Source organism: Somniosus microcephalus, chromosome 26 (genome assembly GCF_052327205.1).
Source record: "Somniosus microcephalus isolate GS21.2 chromosome 26, FLI_Smic_1.0, whole genome shotgun sequence".
NCBI lineage: Eukaryota > Metazoa > Chordata > Chondrichthyes > Squaliformes > Somniosidae > Somniosus > Somniosus microcephalus.
In genome coordinates, this window is record NC_141012.1 from 43,448,244 (window position 1) to 43,462,117 (window position 13,874).

The 13,874-nt window shown below is 43.9% G+C and overlaps 1 protein-coding gene across 3 annotated transcripts in view; it reads right to left on the minus strand.

The window, feature by feature from the left end:
• Positions 1-13,211, minus strand: part of LOC147100428 (cell adhesion molecule-related/down-regulated by oncogenes-like) — a 34,709-nt gene extending 21,498 nt beyond the window's left edge. The window contains exons 1-6 of one of the 3 annotated variants that reach the window (XM_085968133.1): positions 12,147-12,234; positions 11,907-11,994; positions 11,035-11,216; positions 4,587-4,692; positions 1,295-1,417; positions 638-871 (exon numbers count right to left, since the gene is read on the minus strand). In XM_085968133.1, coding sequence (XP_085824259.1) covers positions 638-871; positions 1,295-1,417; positions 4,587-4,692; positions 11,035-11,049 — 478 coding nt within the window. In that variant the 5' untranslated portion in view covers positions 11,050-11,216; positions 11,907-11,994; positions 12,147-12,234. Of the gene's footprint in view, positions 1-637; positions 872-1,294; positions 1,418-4,586; positions 4,693-11,034; positions 11,217-11,906; positions 11,995-12,146 lie in introns of all 3 variants that reach the window. The other 2 variants (XM_085968131.1, XM_085968132.1) reach the window with 2 other exon arrangements.
• Between the last annotated feature and the right edge of the window lie 663 nt (positions 13,212-13,874).

A 13,874-nucleotide genomic window follows, 5' to 3' on the forward strand; every position in this document is an offset into this window, starting at 1 on the left:
TCTGACCAGATTTCTTCACCAATTAGGGCACAGTGCTGCGTAACACCCTTTCCAAACCTTCAAGTCTGCAAAATTTTAAAATAACAAACCAACGAATAAGAAATATAAATAGAACTGAATTGTCTGGGCTCAGGGGTTGCACATGGCCCTTAGGCTGTAGTATGGACAGTGTTGCTTTAAAACCACGAGGAGTTACCTGGGTACATCTGTTAGACGTGAAGGACTCGAGGAAGACATACAATTTAGTCTTTGAAGTGATGATTGTATTGTACTTTTCTCACTCAATTTCTGCCCTTTCATCCCTCCTCCTTGAAGGCGCTTACTCTTATTAGGATACAGAACCGTGGCTAATTTCTCTTCCCAATTTCAGGATCACTGTGCCAATTATAGTGGATCCCCACGTAAATTCTTAACATTCGGCCCGTAAAACATTAAGGCTATAGAAACTCACTACTTCCTGGGCTTCAGAATAGTTCCTGAGGGCTGGAATCAATGTTCCCAACTGGGAAAGGTCTCTGCAACTGGCTAACACTAAACTGACAAGTGTTGGGGACAAAACACTGAAAAGTGCTCCATCAACAAGTTACACTCCTCTTTAAAAACCAGAGGGAGGGGTGATCCACAGGACCTGACTTACTCTGCAGAGTTGTCTGTTGGCGGTTCTTCCACAGGCACATGGCGATGAAAATAATGAGAATGAGAACCATGATCCCTAGCACTGAGCCCACAATCAGGTATAACATGTCGCTGCTCCGCGTGCCGGAGGCAGATGCCCCGTGGCCACCACCCGGGTGGTCAGCGAGATTGGGCTGTGTACTCAGGTCACCACCCATCACCACAGAGTATTCAGAGGATCCAGGGGGTCTTCGCGCTAAAGGAAAGTATGAAGAGCAAGTGATGATGAGATGCAGCTTTCTAAAAATTGAGAATATGACTAACACATTCACATCCTTTACAATAGGAGTCAATAAATGCATATTCATAAATCAAAATTATGCTTCGCCTCTCCTGAAGGCACTTACTCGTGTTGGGAGCAAGAGCTCCGGGTAATAGCCACCTTGCCAAGTGGCCATTCTTCAGGTACCAGCCCAGACAGTGAGTGCAGGCAGGCTAGTCAACAGAGAGCACCATCACAGTTGAACCTGATCCTGTTCTCACCTGATATCAGCACTTCAAGTAAAGGCCACGGGATATCGATCACAATTCTGCCCACTGCCTTCACACTAAAACCTTTAGACTGAGGCTTTGCAGTTAACATGCTGACTGGAGGGTCCATGCAGACAGCAGCTCCTACCTTTGGTCTCACAGATCATGACGTTGCTAAATTCACTCTCGCCACCTTCATTGAAGCATTGCATCTTGATATCATACGAGGTCTCAGGCTGCAGATGACTGATGAGGTGCCATGGCTTGTTTCCTGCATCACAGATAAACACGTTAGAAGATGTCTGCATGCCAGATGATTAGAGACAAATTTACTTATTACATTGTAGCGAGAGGGTAGACATGGTTGATTTTGGAAAAAAATGAACAAGCTTGTTGGGTCAAGTGGCCCAATAATTATTTTATTGTGCTGTATTCAAACCAATATCTACACAAAGTGTCAAATCTAGTGGTATTTCTGCCTCTTCTTGGTTTTCTATGTCTGGCTCAGAGGGAGGGTGCCCTGCTCCTCAGTACCTGGTAATGCTGTTCTCAAGCTGGATACTGCAGGTTAATAGTGCTACACGTTGACCATCTATCTGATTTTCCCTGCTACCTTCTACTGAGGCCTCTTCATTGTGGTACACCTCAGATTGGTAACTGGGACTGCAAACAAGGATCTGCACCCAACTATGATGCAGTGTATAGGTATAACTGTGATATTCCTCCATATGATCACAATAGCTGTCAGTTTAAATCATAGGAACAAGAGGCAATTGAGAACCCCAAGTATGTGCCTCAAGATACCTCAACTGTATCTCTATCCAGAGACTATGGTACAGGCCCAGGACCGATGACAGTATTCTGCATTTTCACCTGACCTATACCAGCCACATAGAGGGCCATGCAATCTTGTTCGAGAGATACCTACTCTCCACAGTTCCCTGCTTTTACAATTAGTCTTCACTTCATGAATCCAGATCCTATACTGGGACCAATACCGTGGGTATTCAGTGAAACATGGATTGGATTAGCATGGAGACTAAATTATCGGCCAACATAGTCTTATTACCAATTCTGACTATAATCAGGATGCAGCAACACAAAAGTAACGTAAATTATGTTTAACCATCTGCAGCTAAGTACAAACAGGTGGAAAGTTGGACCCTTAATTTTTCTGGATTAGTAGCCAAGTACTGATAGAGCTGTATGCTCAGATCATCGCACTAAATTGAGACACAAAGGCGATTCCAAGTCAATATTACAGCCCAAGTGGCTTAATGTGTGTACTGCCGAGTCAGGCAACTGCATAATAAGAACTTCAAAAAGTTCTGCTTCACTCTTTGAACGGCCATGTCAATTTAAGTTAGAATGAAAAGTTAAGGAAATTGGGTTTGTTGTTTTCTTTGGGGGAAAAAAAGGCGACTTTGAGGTGACCTCATTGAAATTTTCAGTATTGTATAAAGGGGATTAATGAAATTGATCCAGGAAAATCATTCACTATGTTGAATACCGGGAAACACAAGCCAAAATAAGAAGGCATGCAGGTATTTTATTTTAAACAAAGGGTAATAGACTTTGGTATGAGTAACCAGTGATGACTGAAGTGGAAAATATTAATGGGTTCAAGAGGCAGTTAGGAGCGCTTCTGGAGAAAGATTCTGGGGTTGAGATCTCAAAAAAAGGATGGGTTATTTTGTATTCTCCACTTTCTAAAAGCTTAGGTTCTTGCTGCAATGTTCTGGGCTTCACTTTTCCAGATTGTGGCCCCTTTACCACATCCCCATCCCCCCCACCCCCGGCAGCAGAAGGGAAAAAATATGTTGGGATATCGTAAATCAAAATTCTGTCAAGATAGCTATCGAAAAGCAGGCTCAGAAATCTGTTCACTGCCTCGTGTCTGGACAGAGATTTAACAAGAAGCACCATTTCAGACTGGACGGAGTCAATCCTCCTCCCTTGAAACGAGAATAAAAAAATCCAGCACAATAACTTGATAAACAAAGCTTCTTGCCTCTTGTTACTGCATTCCTCGGAGGCAGCTCCCCAAAGGAAAAGTGAAAATAACTGACTGAGTTCCTGCCGTCTCCTGGCCGCAGTCGCTCGCGGCCCCGGGTCAGCGCACCAATCCTAGCACTGCAGTCTGATCAAATTATTTTGTTTTTCCTGGCCTGTACCCAGGCTGTTAAAACCCTCCAAAACACTTCCCCTCCTTCTGGGAATCACTCGGCAATCTTTTCCTTTGGACACAGTTCTGATTTGTGGTGTGCCTTAATTAAAATAAAATTGGAGCTGGGGAGTGGGGAAGAATTTAATTAACTGTCTAATAATGTCCTTGACAGGAAATTCCACCTGAGGGGTTGCTATGGCAACAGGGAATGAAAGCCTACCTCCCACTGCTCTGACAGTCTGGCCTGTTCTTACACTCCTGACTTTGCTCTGCGCAGTCTCATTTATTTTTTACTTTTGCAGCTGTATTCGTTAATGTAGCTGCCTCATTTTGTTTTCATAGAAACCAGTTCTACAAAACAGAGAAATCAGGAATTAAATCTTTACCACCCTCTAATTGTTACTTCTAAACATGGATGATTGGAAGTTGTCCCGTAGTCACAGAAATGAATTTCTCCCCTCTTCACTTTGCTCCTGCCTCTCCTGAAGGCACCGACTCTTGCAGGGGTACGTTTCTACAGGTGCCAGCCTCACTTTGGTACTTCACTCAAACGGCCGTTTTCCATGTGTCAGCTTGACAGTGAGCGGCAGTGGAAGGCTACTCGACTATGGGAGGGTGGCATGGACAAGCCAGATCCTATCCTCACACAACATCCACACACTGAAATCTCCCAGCAGCATAGCGAGTGAAGGGAAATGTCGGTGGCACCTGCCGCAGTATAGCGCGAGCAGCAGGCCCGTCAGAAGAAGAAAACAATGTAAATGCTTTGAAAGGTAATTAAAGGGACACTCTGCCTAGTGCAGTTAAAAGTTGAAGGCTTCCCCCATACCTTAGTAATACCAGGCATGCACCAGTGTTCCTAGTGCCCAACACTGCTATGGTGCAAATGATGGGAAATACCTCATAGGGTCTTTTTCCACTGATTGCATCTGGTTACAATACACCCGGCAATATTTGGGCGGATGTATTGAACACCTGACATTACTCAGTAAAAGATCACCAAAGCTGCTTTGAGTGACTGGCACCGAGAAGAACAACCCCACCTTCCCGCCCGCTATTGACTCCCAGTTTCCTTATTTTTAAAAAATGGAGACATTTCTTTCCAATTATAAGTGATTTACGCTAAAACAGGATTCCTGGAACTGCACTTCTTCATTAGAGACAACAGGATAAAGGGGATGTTTACCTCTCCAGCTCAGGATGGAGAAGTCGGTATGTACTGTATTTTAAACCATGGTTAATTAACAGACAGCAGAGCTATTTCTTTGCGTACCTTCCACTACATCTCGCTTGTAGTCGCTGTCGTTGTCACTGTCGGTCGGTCGGTAATAGATATAAAATCCCTGGATGGGAGTGTTGTTGTTACTGGATGGAATATACTGTGAAGATAATCAGATCAGTGGAAATATCAGTAACTCAACATAGCTGCAGTTAGTCATAAAAAGGAGCTTTTCACACATAGGCAAGAATGGAGGAACCAAACCGCCATTCTCCATCCAGCCTCATCAGCCTTCCAAGGTCATATACAATATGCATTAAATCTGCCCAACAATGTGCCTCAGCTCCAGCCAGCCTGTGGCCTCTAGTGCGACTACAAACTTATTTCCAAGTTAGGGACAGGTTTGTGCTGTGGATTCATGTCCATGTAGTACTGGGTCATGGTTGCCCCACACTCATCGTTGTTAGGACTCTACGAGCAAGTAGAGAGAAGACCTTCAGAGAGAAGATTTAACAGATTAGTTCAGGCTGATTTCAAACTCAGGTCCCAGAGGTAAGGGCATTCAAACCAACAGGACCACTAATTGCTCCAATAAATGTTAATTTTACCTCAAAGATGATTTCTTTCTTTTTATAAGACTCCCCTCTCTCTTTTCCAATCAGACTAGCTGCATCAATGGTGCCCTTTTGTTACAAAGGGTAGATCAGTACAACTCTTGACATGTCTGCTTTAGCCAGCAATGCTATTCCCCCAAATGAAGCTCAGATAATCAGTCAAGGCTGGGATTCAAACCGGGATCTACTGAGAACCAGCACTCTAGGATTACACAGCAGTTACTAGGCTGCCTGAGCCCCAGCTTTAGATCGGGGACCATAGACAGTTCAATAAGGTACGAGGAAAATAATGCATAATGCATGCTTCCCAAATTGGGCAGCCTGCCAATGAAATAAAATAAATGATGGCGCACTTACTGATGTTCTAACACTTGCCGTCTTAACATATTTAGTAAATTTTATCTACAATGCACGTCAGAGACATCTAGGCATACAATGTCAGTACTACACTAAATTTATTTTCGTTGGGACTCCTTACATTTAACAGTGCACTACTGAAAAATTTGAATTGGGAGCTTGAAGGAACTCCCAAGGGCCAATTTAACAAAACTAGATGTCCAGCATGGAGTTCTGCTTTTTGGAATTCAGGTACAGGCGTCAAACATAGAAACATAGAAGATAGGAGCAGGAGTAGGCCACTCGGCCCCTCGAGCCTGCTCCGCCATTCAATGAGATCATAGAAACATAGAAGATAGGAGCAGGAGTAGGCCATTCGGCCCCTCGAGCCTGCTCCGCCATTCAATGAGATCATGGCTGATCATCCAAATTCAGTACCCTGTCCCTGCCTTCTCCCCATATCCCTTGATCCCTTTAGCCTTAAGAAATATATCTACAGGAAACTTTTTTTTAATTCGGCACGGACAGGACCGACGTGGTGCCGGTTCATCAAAAATTCCGGATAACCGAAAGCTATAGTAAAAGATACGGAGCTGAGAGCGCCATATAAAGCAACAAACCCTGTTGCAGGTTCAGAACAATGGCCACAAGTTGCAAGCGTCTCTGTAGCTTAGCAACAGCTGCAGCCACACCCTCGCACAGCAACAAATGGAGGAAGGCAAGTAAAAGTTACCTGAACCTACTCCTGAATTTTGCTGGTTAACCGAGATTTCTGGTTATTTAGGTGCCGGTAAATCGAAAGTTTCCTGTAACTCCTTCTTGAATATATTTAATGAATTGGCCTCTACTGCCTTCTGTGGTAGAGAATTCCACAGGTTCACCACTCTCTGGGTGAAGAAATTCCTCCTCATCTCAGTCCTAAATGGCTTACCCCTTATCCTTAGACTGTGACCCCTGGTTCTGGACACCCCGACCATCGGGAACATCCTTCCTGCATCTAGTTTGTCTAGTCCTGTTAGAATTTTATAAGTTTCAATGAGATCCCCTCTCAATTTTCCATCCACAAGTCTGTGCCTTAATTACTGATATGCACTCCTGGTAAGCAAATCTCCACATCTGGGGCTCGATTTCTTAAAATTATCTCTCAGCTTTCTTGGTTGTAACAGCAAGCAGATTTGTCCAAGGTAGTGCTTGGGACCAACTCAGACAGCAGGCAACCAAAGTACGAACAAAGTTTTATTTATATAGTGTCTTTCGTGTCCTCAAAGTACTTTGCAGTCAACAGCTTACTTTTGAAGTGCAATCACTGCCGTTATGTAGGTAAAACCTGTGCCAGTGTCGCTGGCTTGCACAGCTGATAGCAACCCCAAAATAAACATGCTGAATTTGCCATGACAAGACCCACCTATCAGGAGCTGGTGGCACTAGCTCAGCACAAAATCAATGTTAAAGGAGCTATAGTCACATAGGAGCTGCTGTGGAGCATGCTCAATGGTGCATCTACATAGCATATTCATTGTAATTTGTTGGAATTCTTTGAAAAGGAAAACCAATTTCCTTCTACATATTTTTTTTTGGAGCTACTGTGTCCTCCAGCATTTCTGTGCCATATTGATAAGGAGTTCAGTTGCATGCCTGGGAGTTAAATGATCCTGTAATCAAGATTGCTGTCTGCCTAGACCAGCCATTGAAGAATTCCATCAGATTTTGTTGTGTGCGCTGAAGGAGGGAAGACTAATAACATTTATTTACATTGAGGCTTGTGTTTGTTGTGCATTGTTACATGGTGTACAAGGAGGGGGACATATGTCTTTAAAGGTGAACGGTCATAGTGTAAATTGCCTTGCAAGACAGCACACGTGGTGGAACTTTCCAAAAGCACCTCCACATTTGTAAAAAGAGCACACAATGACATGATCAGCAGAAAACCAGCAGTGTACCAGGAACAAGTAACACCGATTCATTTAAAAAATGCAAGTACTGAACTAAAAAAGTACCAAAAACAAGAACTGGCAAGAGACAATGGCACAGTCAGGAGTAATTAGAGCAGTTACAACAGACAGCCATTGGAGCAATTAAAGAATCACAGCAGTATGGTGCTCCCCGAGGCCAAGGGTGAGGCATGTTGTTGGAACAGAGTTGGGCAAGTTTTACACTGCATCCAACTTCTGCACCTGATCTAGGGGTGCTGGACAGTGACACTTACACCTGAAATAGGTGCCTTAGTGTTCAACATCCTCACTTTGATGAGCATCAACATTTACCAAAAACTGTAATGGGGAAAAACACAGCTCTGATGGAAGCCAAGCTCTCTGCCCTAGTGACTAAGGAATGATGCATGGCATAGAAGGAATAGAAAGAGGAGAAAACAAATGAAAAGAGCAAACTTTATTCTCTTTAGGATTATCCTTAAACTTCATGCCAATCTAATCTCATTAGACTACATAAGTGTGTGCAGTTGACCTGCTGCTTTGATTTGTCCTCTAGGAGGAGCACGAGAGTAAACTGGGACTGATGCTCTCTCTGTTTACTTCGCTCTCCTTTTGGGAAATTAGCTATTGCTTGGCGCCTTTGCACAATGATGCAATGGAGACGGGCAGCTCAGCAGAGCATGGGATCAGACCACTGCCATGGCACCACTCACTGGTGCTCTGACATGTTACACCATTGTGTTGTCAGGACAAATACTTTAAAACCTGTGCTTTAAATAGAGGCAAGATTTACACCAATGTCCTGTCAGCTTCCCCTGTATAGAAGTTCTTGCCAAAGTCAGTTAATCTGCCCACAGCAATCACAGAAACATTCAGAACATGTAAACCTGTATTTAATATTAAACAATGAAATTCTAAAAAGGTGACCCTCATCCTGCTGAATAAACAGGAACTCTGTAGTTACACAGTGAGTAACCCATACCCCGCTGAATAATTGCCTAGTTACACAGTAACTCTTACCTTGCTCAATACAGGAACTCTGCAATTCGATAGTATGGCAAGATTCTGAGGGGATTGACAGGGTAGATGCGGAGAGGTTGTTTCCCCTGGCTGGAGAGTCGAGAACTAGGGGGGCAGAGTCTCAGGATAAGGGGTCGGCCATTTAAGACTGAGATGAGGAGGAATTTCTTCACTCGGAGGGTTGTGAATCTTTGGAATTCTCTGCCCCAGTGGGCTGTGGATGCTGAGCCGTTGAGTATATTCAAGGCTGAGATAGATGGATTTTTGGCCTCTAGGGGAAATCAAGGGATATGGCGATTGGGCGGGAAAGTGGAGTTGAGGTCAACGATCAGCCATGATCTTATTGAATGGCGGAGCAGGCTCGAGTGGCCGTATGGCCTAATCCTGATCCTAATTCTTATGTTCTTATTCCCTGCCCTGGAAAAATCAGGATTTCCTGACCAGTGCCCTCTGCAAGCATATCTACCCACCAGTAGTACCCAATTAGGAAATTGAGTAGCCATTACACTGCTAAATAAACAGCAACTGTCTACAGTTAGTGAGTAACCCTTACCTTACTGAATAAACAGCAGGGCCCTTTACACAATGTGTAACTGTACAGAGTAGCTGTTTATTCGGCAGGTTAAGGGTTACTCACTGTGTGCCCATTAAATATCGGAGATCTAATTTGCCTGTTTTAACTGGCTCCTGAATGTATAAACTACTGTTTCCAGTCATCTCAGGGTTAATGTACTGCAGAGCCTTTGTGATAATCAGTGCACAATTAAAGTAACAGCCAATCTCAGGGCCTCGCTGTCAATCCATCAACCCAGTCCAGGAGGGAAACATGACACAAGGGGGAAAATATTTTTCCAGAGCCTTGCGTGCCTCCCACCAATCCTGAGTGATCTTATCAATCCACTCAGAAAACAGGCTTTTTTTGCCTTAAAAAAAAAATCAGTAAATGAAGGTTCTGTCAGACAGCGAGGTCAGACTCCCCCAGTTCTAGCTCCTGCTTGCTGCCAGGAAAGGACTGATTGTAATTGAGCACATTCTTGGATTTAATGAGTTGGCTGGATGAATGAAGTGCAAGCTCACAGCATAGAAGTTTCTATGACTGATAAGAGCCTCCAACCTTCACCCTCATCCGCCCTTAGTGGTGCTCAGCCAGCAAACTATGCCACAATTAAAATCACTAAAACGTTGGGAATTTGATGTTCTGATGCCACCTGAAAAACTTTTACTTACTGAAGTTTTAGATTTTCTTGATCTGATTTTCCCTTGCATCGCCACGGTCACCATTTTGAAATTGTGATTTTAAGCAACTAGAGGATCCCATCCTGCACTTGGCACAACAACCCTTTCTCCTTTGTTTAAAAAAAAACACACGGTTGACAAAGTGGCTTCAAAAAATGGATTGACATGAAGACCGACCTTCAGAAGAGGAGAAATTCAGGGGGAAAAGACGGACTCTGCTGCTAGCAAATGCTATGGATAAACATTCCAGTGATTCCATTGCTTAAAAGATCCCATATATGGTAAATACCTTTCAGATAATTACATACGAAGGGCTAGAAATTCGATATGTTAGCGTCTTCCGGTAGCGCAAAGGGGTTAGTGCCCGGGCGCGGCAAATGCAGCGACGCCCGCGAACTCCAGTGCTGGTTTAGCGCTGGCGCTAACTCTTAGCGCCTCGCATATCGTGATGTCATAAAGTGCCCAGTGATCGCCCCGGATGGAAATTGACTCTCGCCCAGCTAGATGCATTTTCTGAAATAGCTGTCATCTCATCGTCTCACTGACCTCCAAGAGCTGGAAGCCAAATAAATGTACCAGGGGACAGTAGGTGGTAACTAATGTAGACACATGGGAAATCTTCAAGCATATTTACAATGTTCAGTATTCCCAACAAAAACGGTAAACATGCTCTTTTTGAACGTGTCTACAATTTAGCTAATAACACGGAGCAAAGTACGTCTTTTAACTGGGGCATTTACTTTAGCCTTCTGCTCTAACTCAAGTCAGGGGTTACTTTTTTGATTTAAAAACAATCCTTTTTACCTAGATGTGTTTAGTTTCTGTTTCAGACTGCTCTCATTAGGGAGTGTCTGTGGTCTGGAAAGTGTTTTCACCTGCCCTGATATCTAGGCAAAATTCTTAGTATGTCCTAATGAACGGAGAATTCTATTTATTAAAATACTTCAGCTATTGTTTCCATCATGTTCCTCCATTGAATCCCCCTTGCCTTCAGAAGCAGCCAAGTAATACTACAGCCAACACAGAGCAAACAGACAAAAATGCTTCATTTTTGTGACACCATTTACTCTAACTGGAGTTGTCGGCTCTAATTCCACTTCCCTGTATTGCTTTATAGCCGCCTTGTTACATTGCGGTTTCTGTATAAGGCAGCTGCAAATTAATAATGCATCTCACATTACAAATCACCTCTGCTGTTATGGAGATGAGGCAGAACACAGACCCAAATTGATGCACAGATCCTTCATTTGTGACATATGTCACTATTAAAAGGGGGGGGGGGGGGGGGGGGCGCCAGGGGAAGCAAAATGAAAGGTAACAAAATGGTTAGAGACTGAAGACCTACAATGAGAGCACAGCGCTTACCGTCCATTTCAGCATGATCTGTGTGTCAGTGATAGCCTCTGTATAAGCAATATGAGGGCCTGTGATTGGACGTGCCGAAAACCGGTTGCTGAATCCTGCCACTTGGTATGGTCGCGAGGCTGCACTTCTGGGGCTTTCACCGTGGGCGTTGATGGCAATCACACGGAACTTGTAGGTGGCACCTGAGGCACAAAAAAACCAGGAGCAGTAATTAAAAAGAAAACCCAGGCTATTCAAATGGAGACCCTATTACAGAGCTGAGCATTGGCCTGTGGTCAGACTGCCTGGCCACTCTTGTCAAGGGATGATGTAAAATGTGAGAGACGAGAGCGCTAAATTTGGAGGGGAAACATATCCTCATGGGTCCAGTGGTTATTTTACTTGACTGGTAATCTAGAGGCCTGGATTAATAATCCAGAAAATGTGAGTACAAATCCATGGCAGTTTCAGAATATGAATTCAGTTTTAAAGATCTGGAAATAAAAAGCTGGTATCAGTAGAAGTGACCATGAAGCTGTCAGATTGTCGTAAAAACCAAACCGGTTCATTAATGTCCTTTAGGGAAGGAATCCTGCCATCTTTACCCAGGCTGGCCTATAAGTGACTCCAGTGTGGTTGACATTAATTACCATCTGACGTGGCCTAGCAAGCCAAATACAGACTGTAGTGTTTCAAGGAGGCCCACCACCACCTTCTTAGGGCAATGAGGAACTGGCAATAAATACCAGCCTTGCCAACGATGTCCACTTCGAGAATAAAAATCCCGCTCCTGATCATTAGCCATTGACTCTTGCCAGAACGTAATGTGACATGTGAAACCAGGATTCTGCTCAGCTATGCAATCCATGTTCAAATAGTTCACCGATACTCACCGTCTAGGTTTACACATGAAGAATGACCAGCTTGGGGATGTACTGGAGGCCAATGCCCATGGAACTGTACCCCAGCAAGAGTCAATATCTTCAGGAGAGGAGGGGAGAAAATAGACGAGAAAACAGAAGTTCACAAAAATGTATCGACAGTAACTGCTTTCAATGTTTTGCCCCCTCACAAGCCTATCAGAATTGAATCTGATTATTCTGACTTCTTATTTCACTTATTTGGACTGTTACCTGGTTCAAGACTGCGCACTTCCACTGATAGTTTAGATGGAGAGATGCTGTCTGCTGCCACTAGCCAGTCGCTGTTCCTTCCCATCCGTTTGTACTCCACCTTAAAGGAGGTGATGGGGGAGCCCCCATTTGCTCTTGGGATCCAAGTCACGTACACAGAGGTTTCCGAGGCAGTCGAGATTGTAGGCCGGTCCGGTGCCTCAGGGACTAGACAGGAAAAAAAGAGCTGTCAGATCAGTGCTGGAGGGCTTGAGTTAGTTCACTGCTGGCTCTATGCAGATATAGTAACAAGTGCCCATTTAGCAAAATCTCAATCTTAAGATGGCAAATCCTGGGTCTGTTTCTGCCCTCAGTTGATGTCTGCAATTTGTAGAGTCTTGTGGAACTCATGCTCTCTCTTGGACAGCATCCTGTTACCAGAACTCAGTCAAGTTTTTTTCAATTTTATTAATCCATTATAATAACTGTCAGAGGTACTTGCCACTACTCGGAGAGTGCCTTCACACTTTGGAAACATGAGAATTCTCTGAAGGGCAAGGTCTCACAAAGACCCTTGCAGCAGAAGCGAGTGTCTCTGCGAGTCATTATAAAAAATACCTCAGCATTTTATAAACAATCCAATAAAATGTATTACAAGTTTAGCATCTGTCAAAGACAGTGGGGGTGCTGCCTCGCCAATTGTGCAGTTGCATCCTGCATTAACCCTACACAGAAATTAAAAAGGACATATAATTGCAACTTTTTAATGGCTCTTTAAAACTCAGATTGATGGTGACACTTACTAATTATTAATTGTATAAACATAAGCTAGTTATTGATCAAATGACTAGCAGGAGAGTATTACTTTCTGATTCAAATAGGCCTATCACAACACAAATTCTTGATACCATTTTGATGAGATTAGGGCTTTAATTGCTGAGGAGAATGCTCTGGTGCACCATTGCACTCTATCACAATGTGGTGGGACACAGACTCATGTTGGTGATTTCCTAATCTCGCTGTGCTATCAAGAGAAGGTGCTGATAAGTCATTTCATAAGGAAAGCAGGGAACATCAGACGAACAGTTACACCACACCCGTCTCCCCACCCCCCCCACCCCATCATGAAGTGCCTACCAGCTGGTTTCAGAGAGGCATTAACAAAGACTTTGTGGTAGGATCCAACCAGTCTTGGCAGTAGGGAACAGTACAGGACATAGGGAGAATTACATGTCAGAGGGGGGGAAATATTAACTTTTCCTTTCACAGAATCACAGAAACCCCACAGTGCAGATAGAGGCCATTTCGACCCATCGAGCCTGCACCGACACATATCCCACCCGATCCCCGTAACCCCTACACCAACACATATTCCCACCCTATCCCCGTAACCCCACGTATTTAATCCCCCTAACACTAAGGGTCAATTTATCATAGCCAATCAACCTAACCCGCACATCTTTGGACTGTGGGAGGAAACCGGAGCACCCGGAGGAAACCCACGCAAACACGGGGAGAATGTGCAAACTCCACACAGACAGTCGCCCGAGGCCGGATTCGAACCCGGGTCCCTGGCGCTGTGAGGCAACAGTGCTAACCACTATGCCACAGTCTCCCCTTATATAAATTAACTAGCTGGAGTGCCCGACAGTGCCGAGGTTTTTTTTGAGGGCATGTTGTTATGAAAAAAGTAGAAATAATTTTTATATATATATATATATATATATAAATAAATAAATGAGTTTGTCG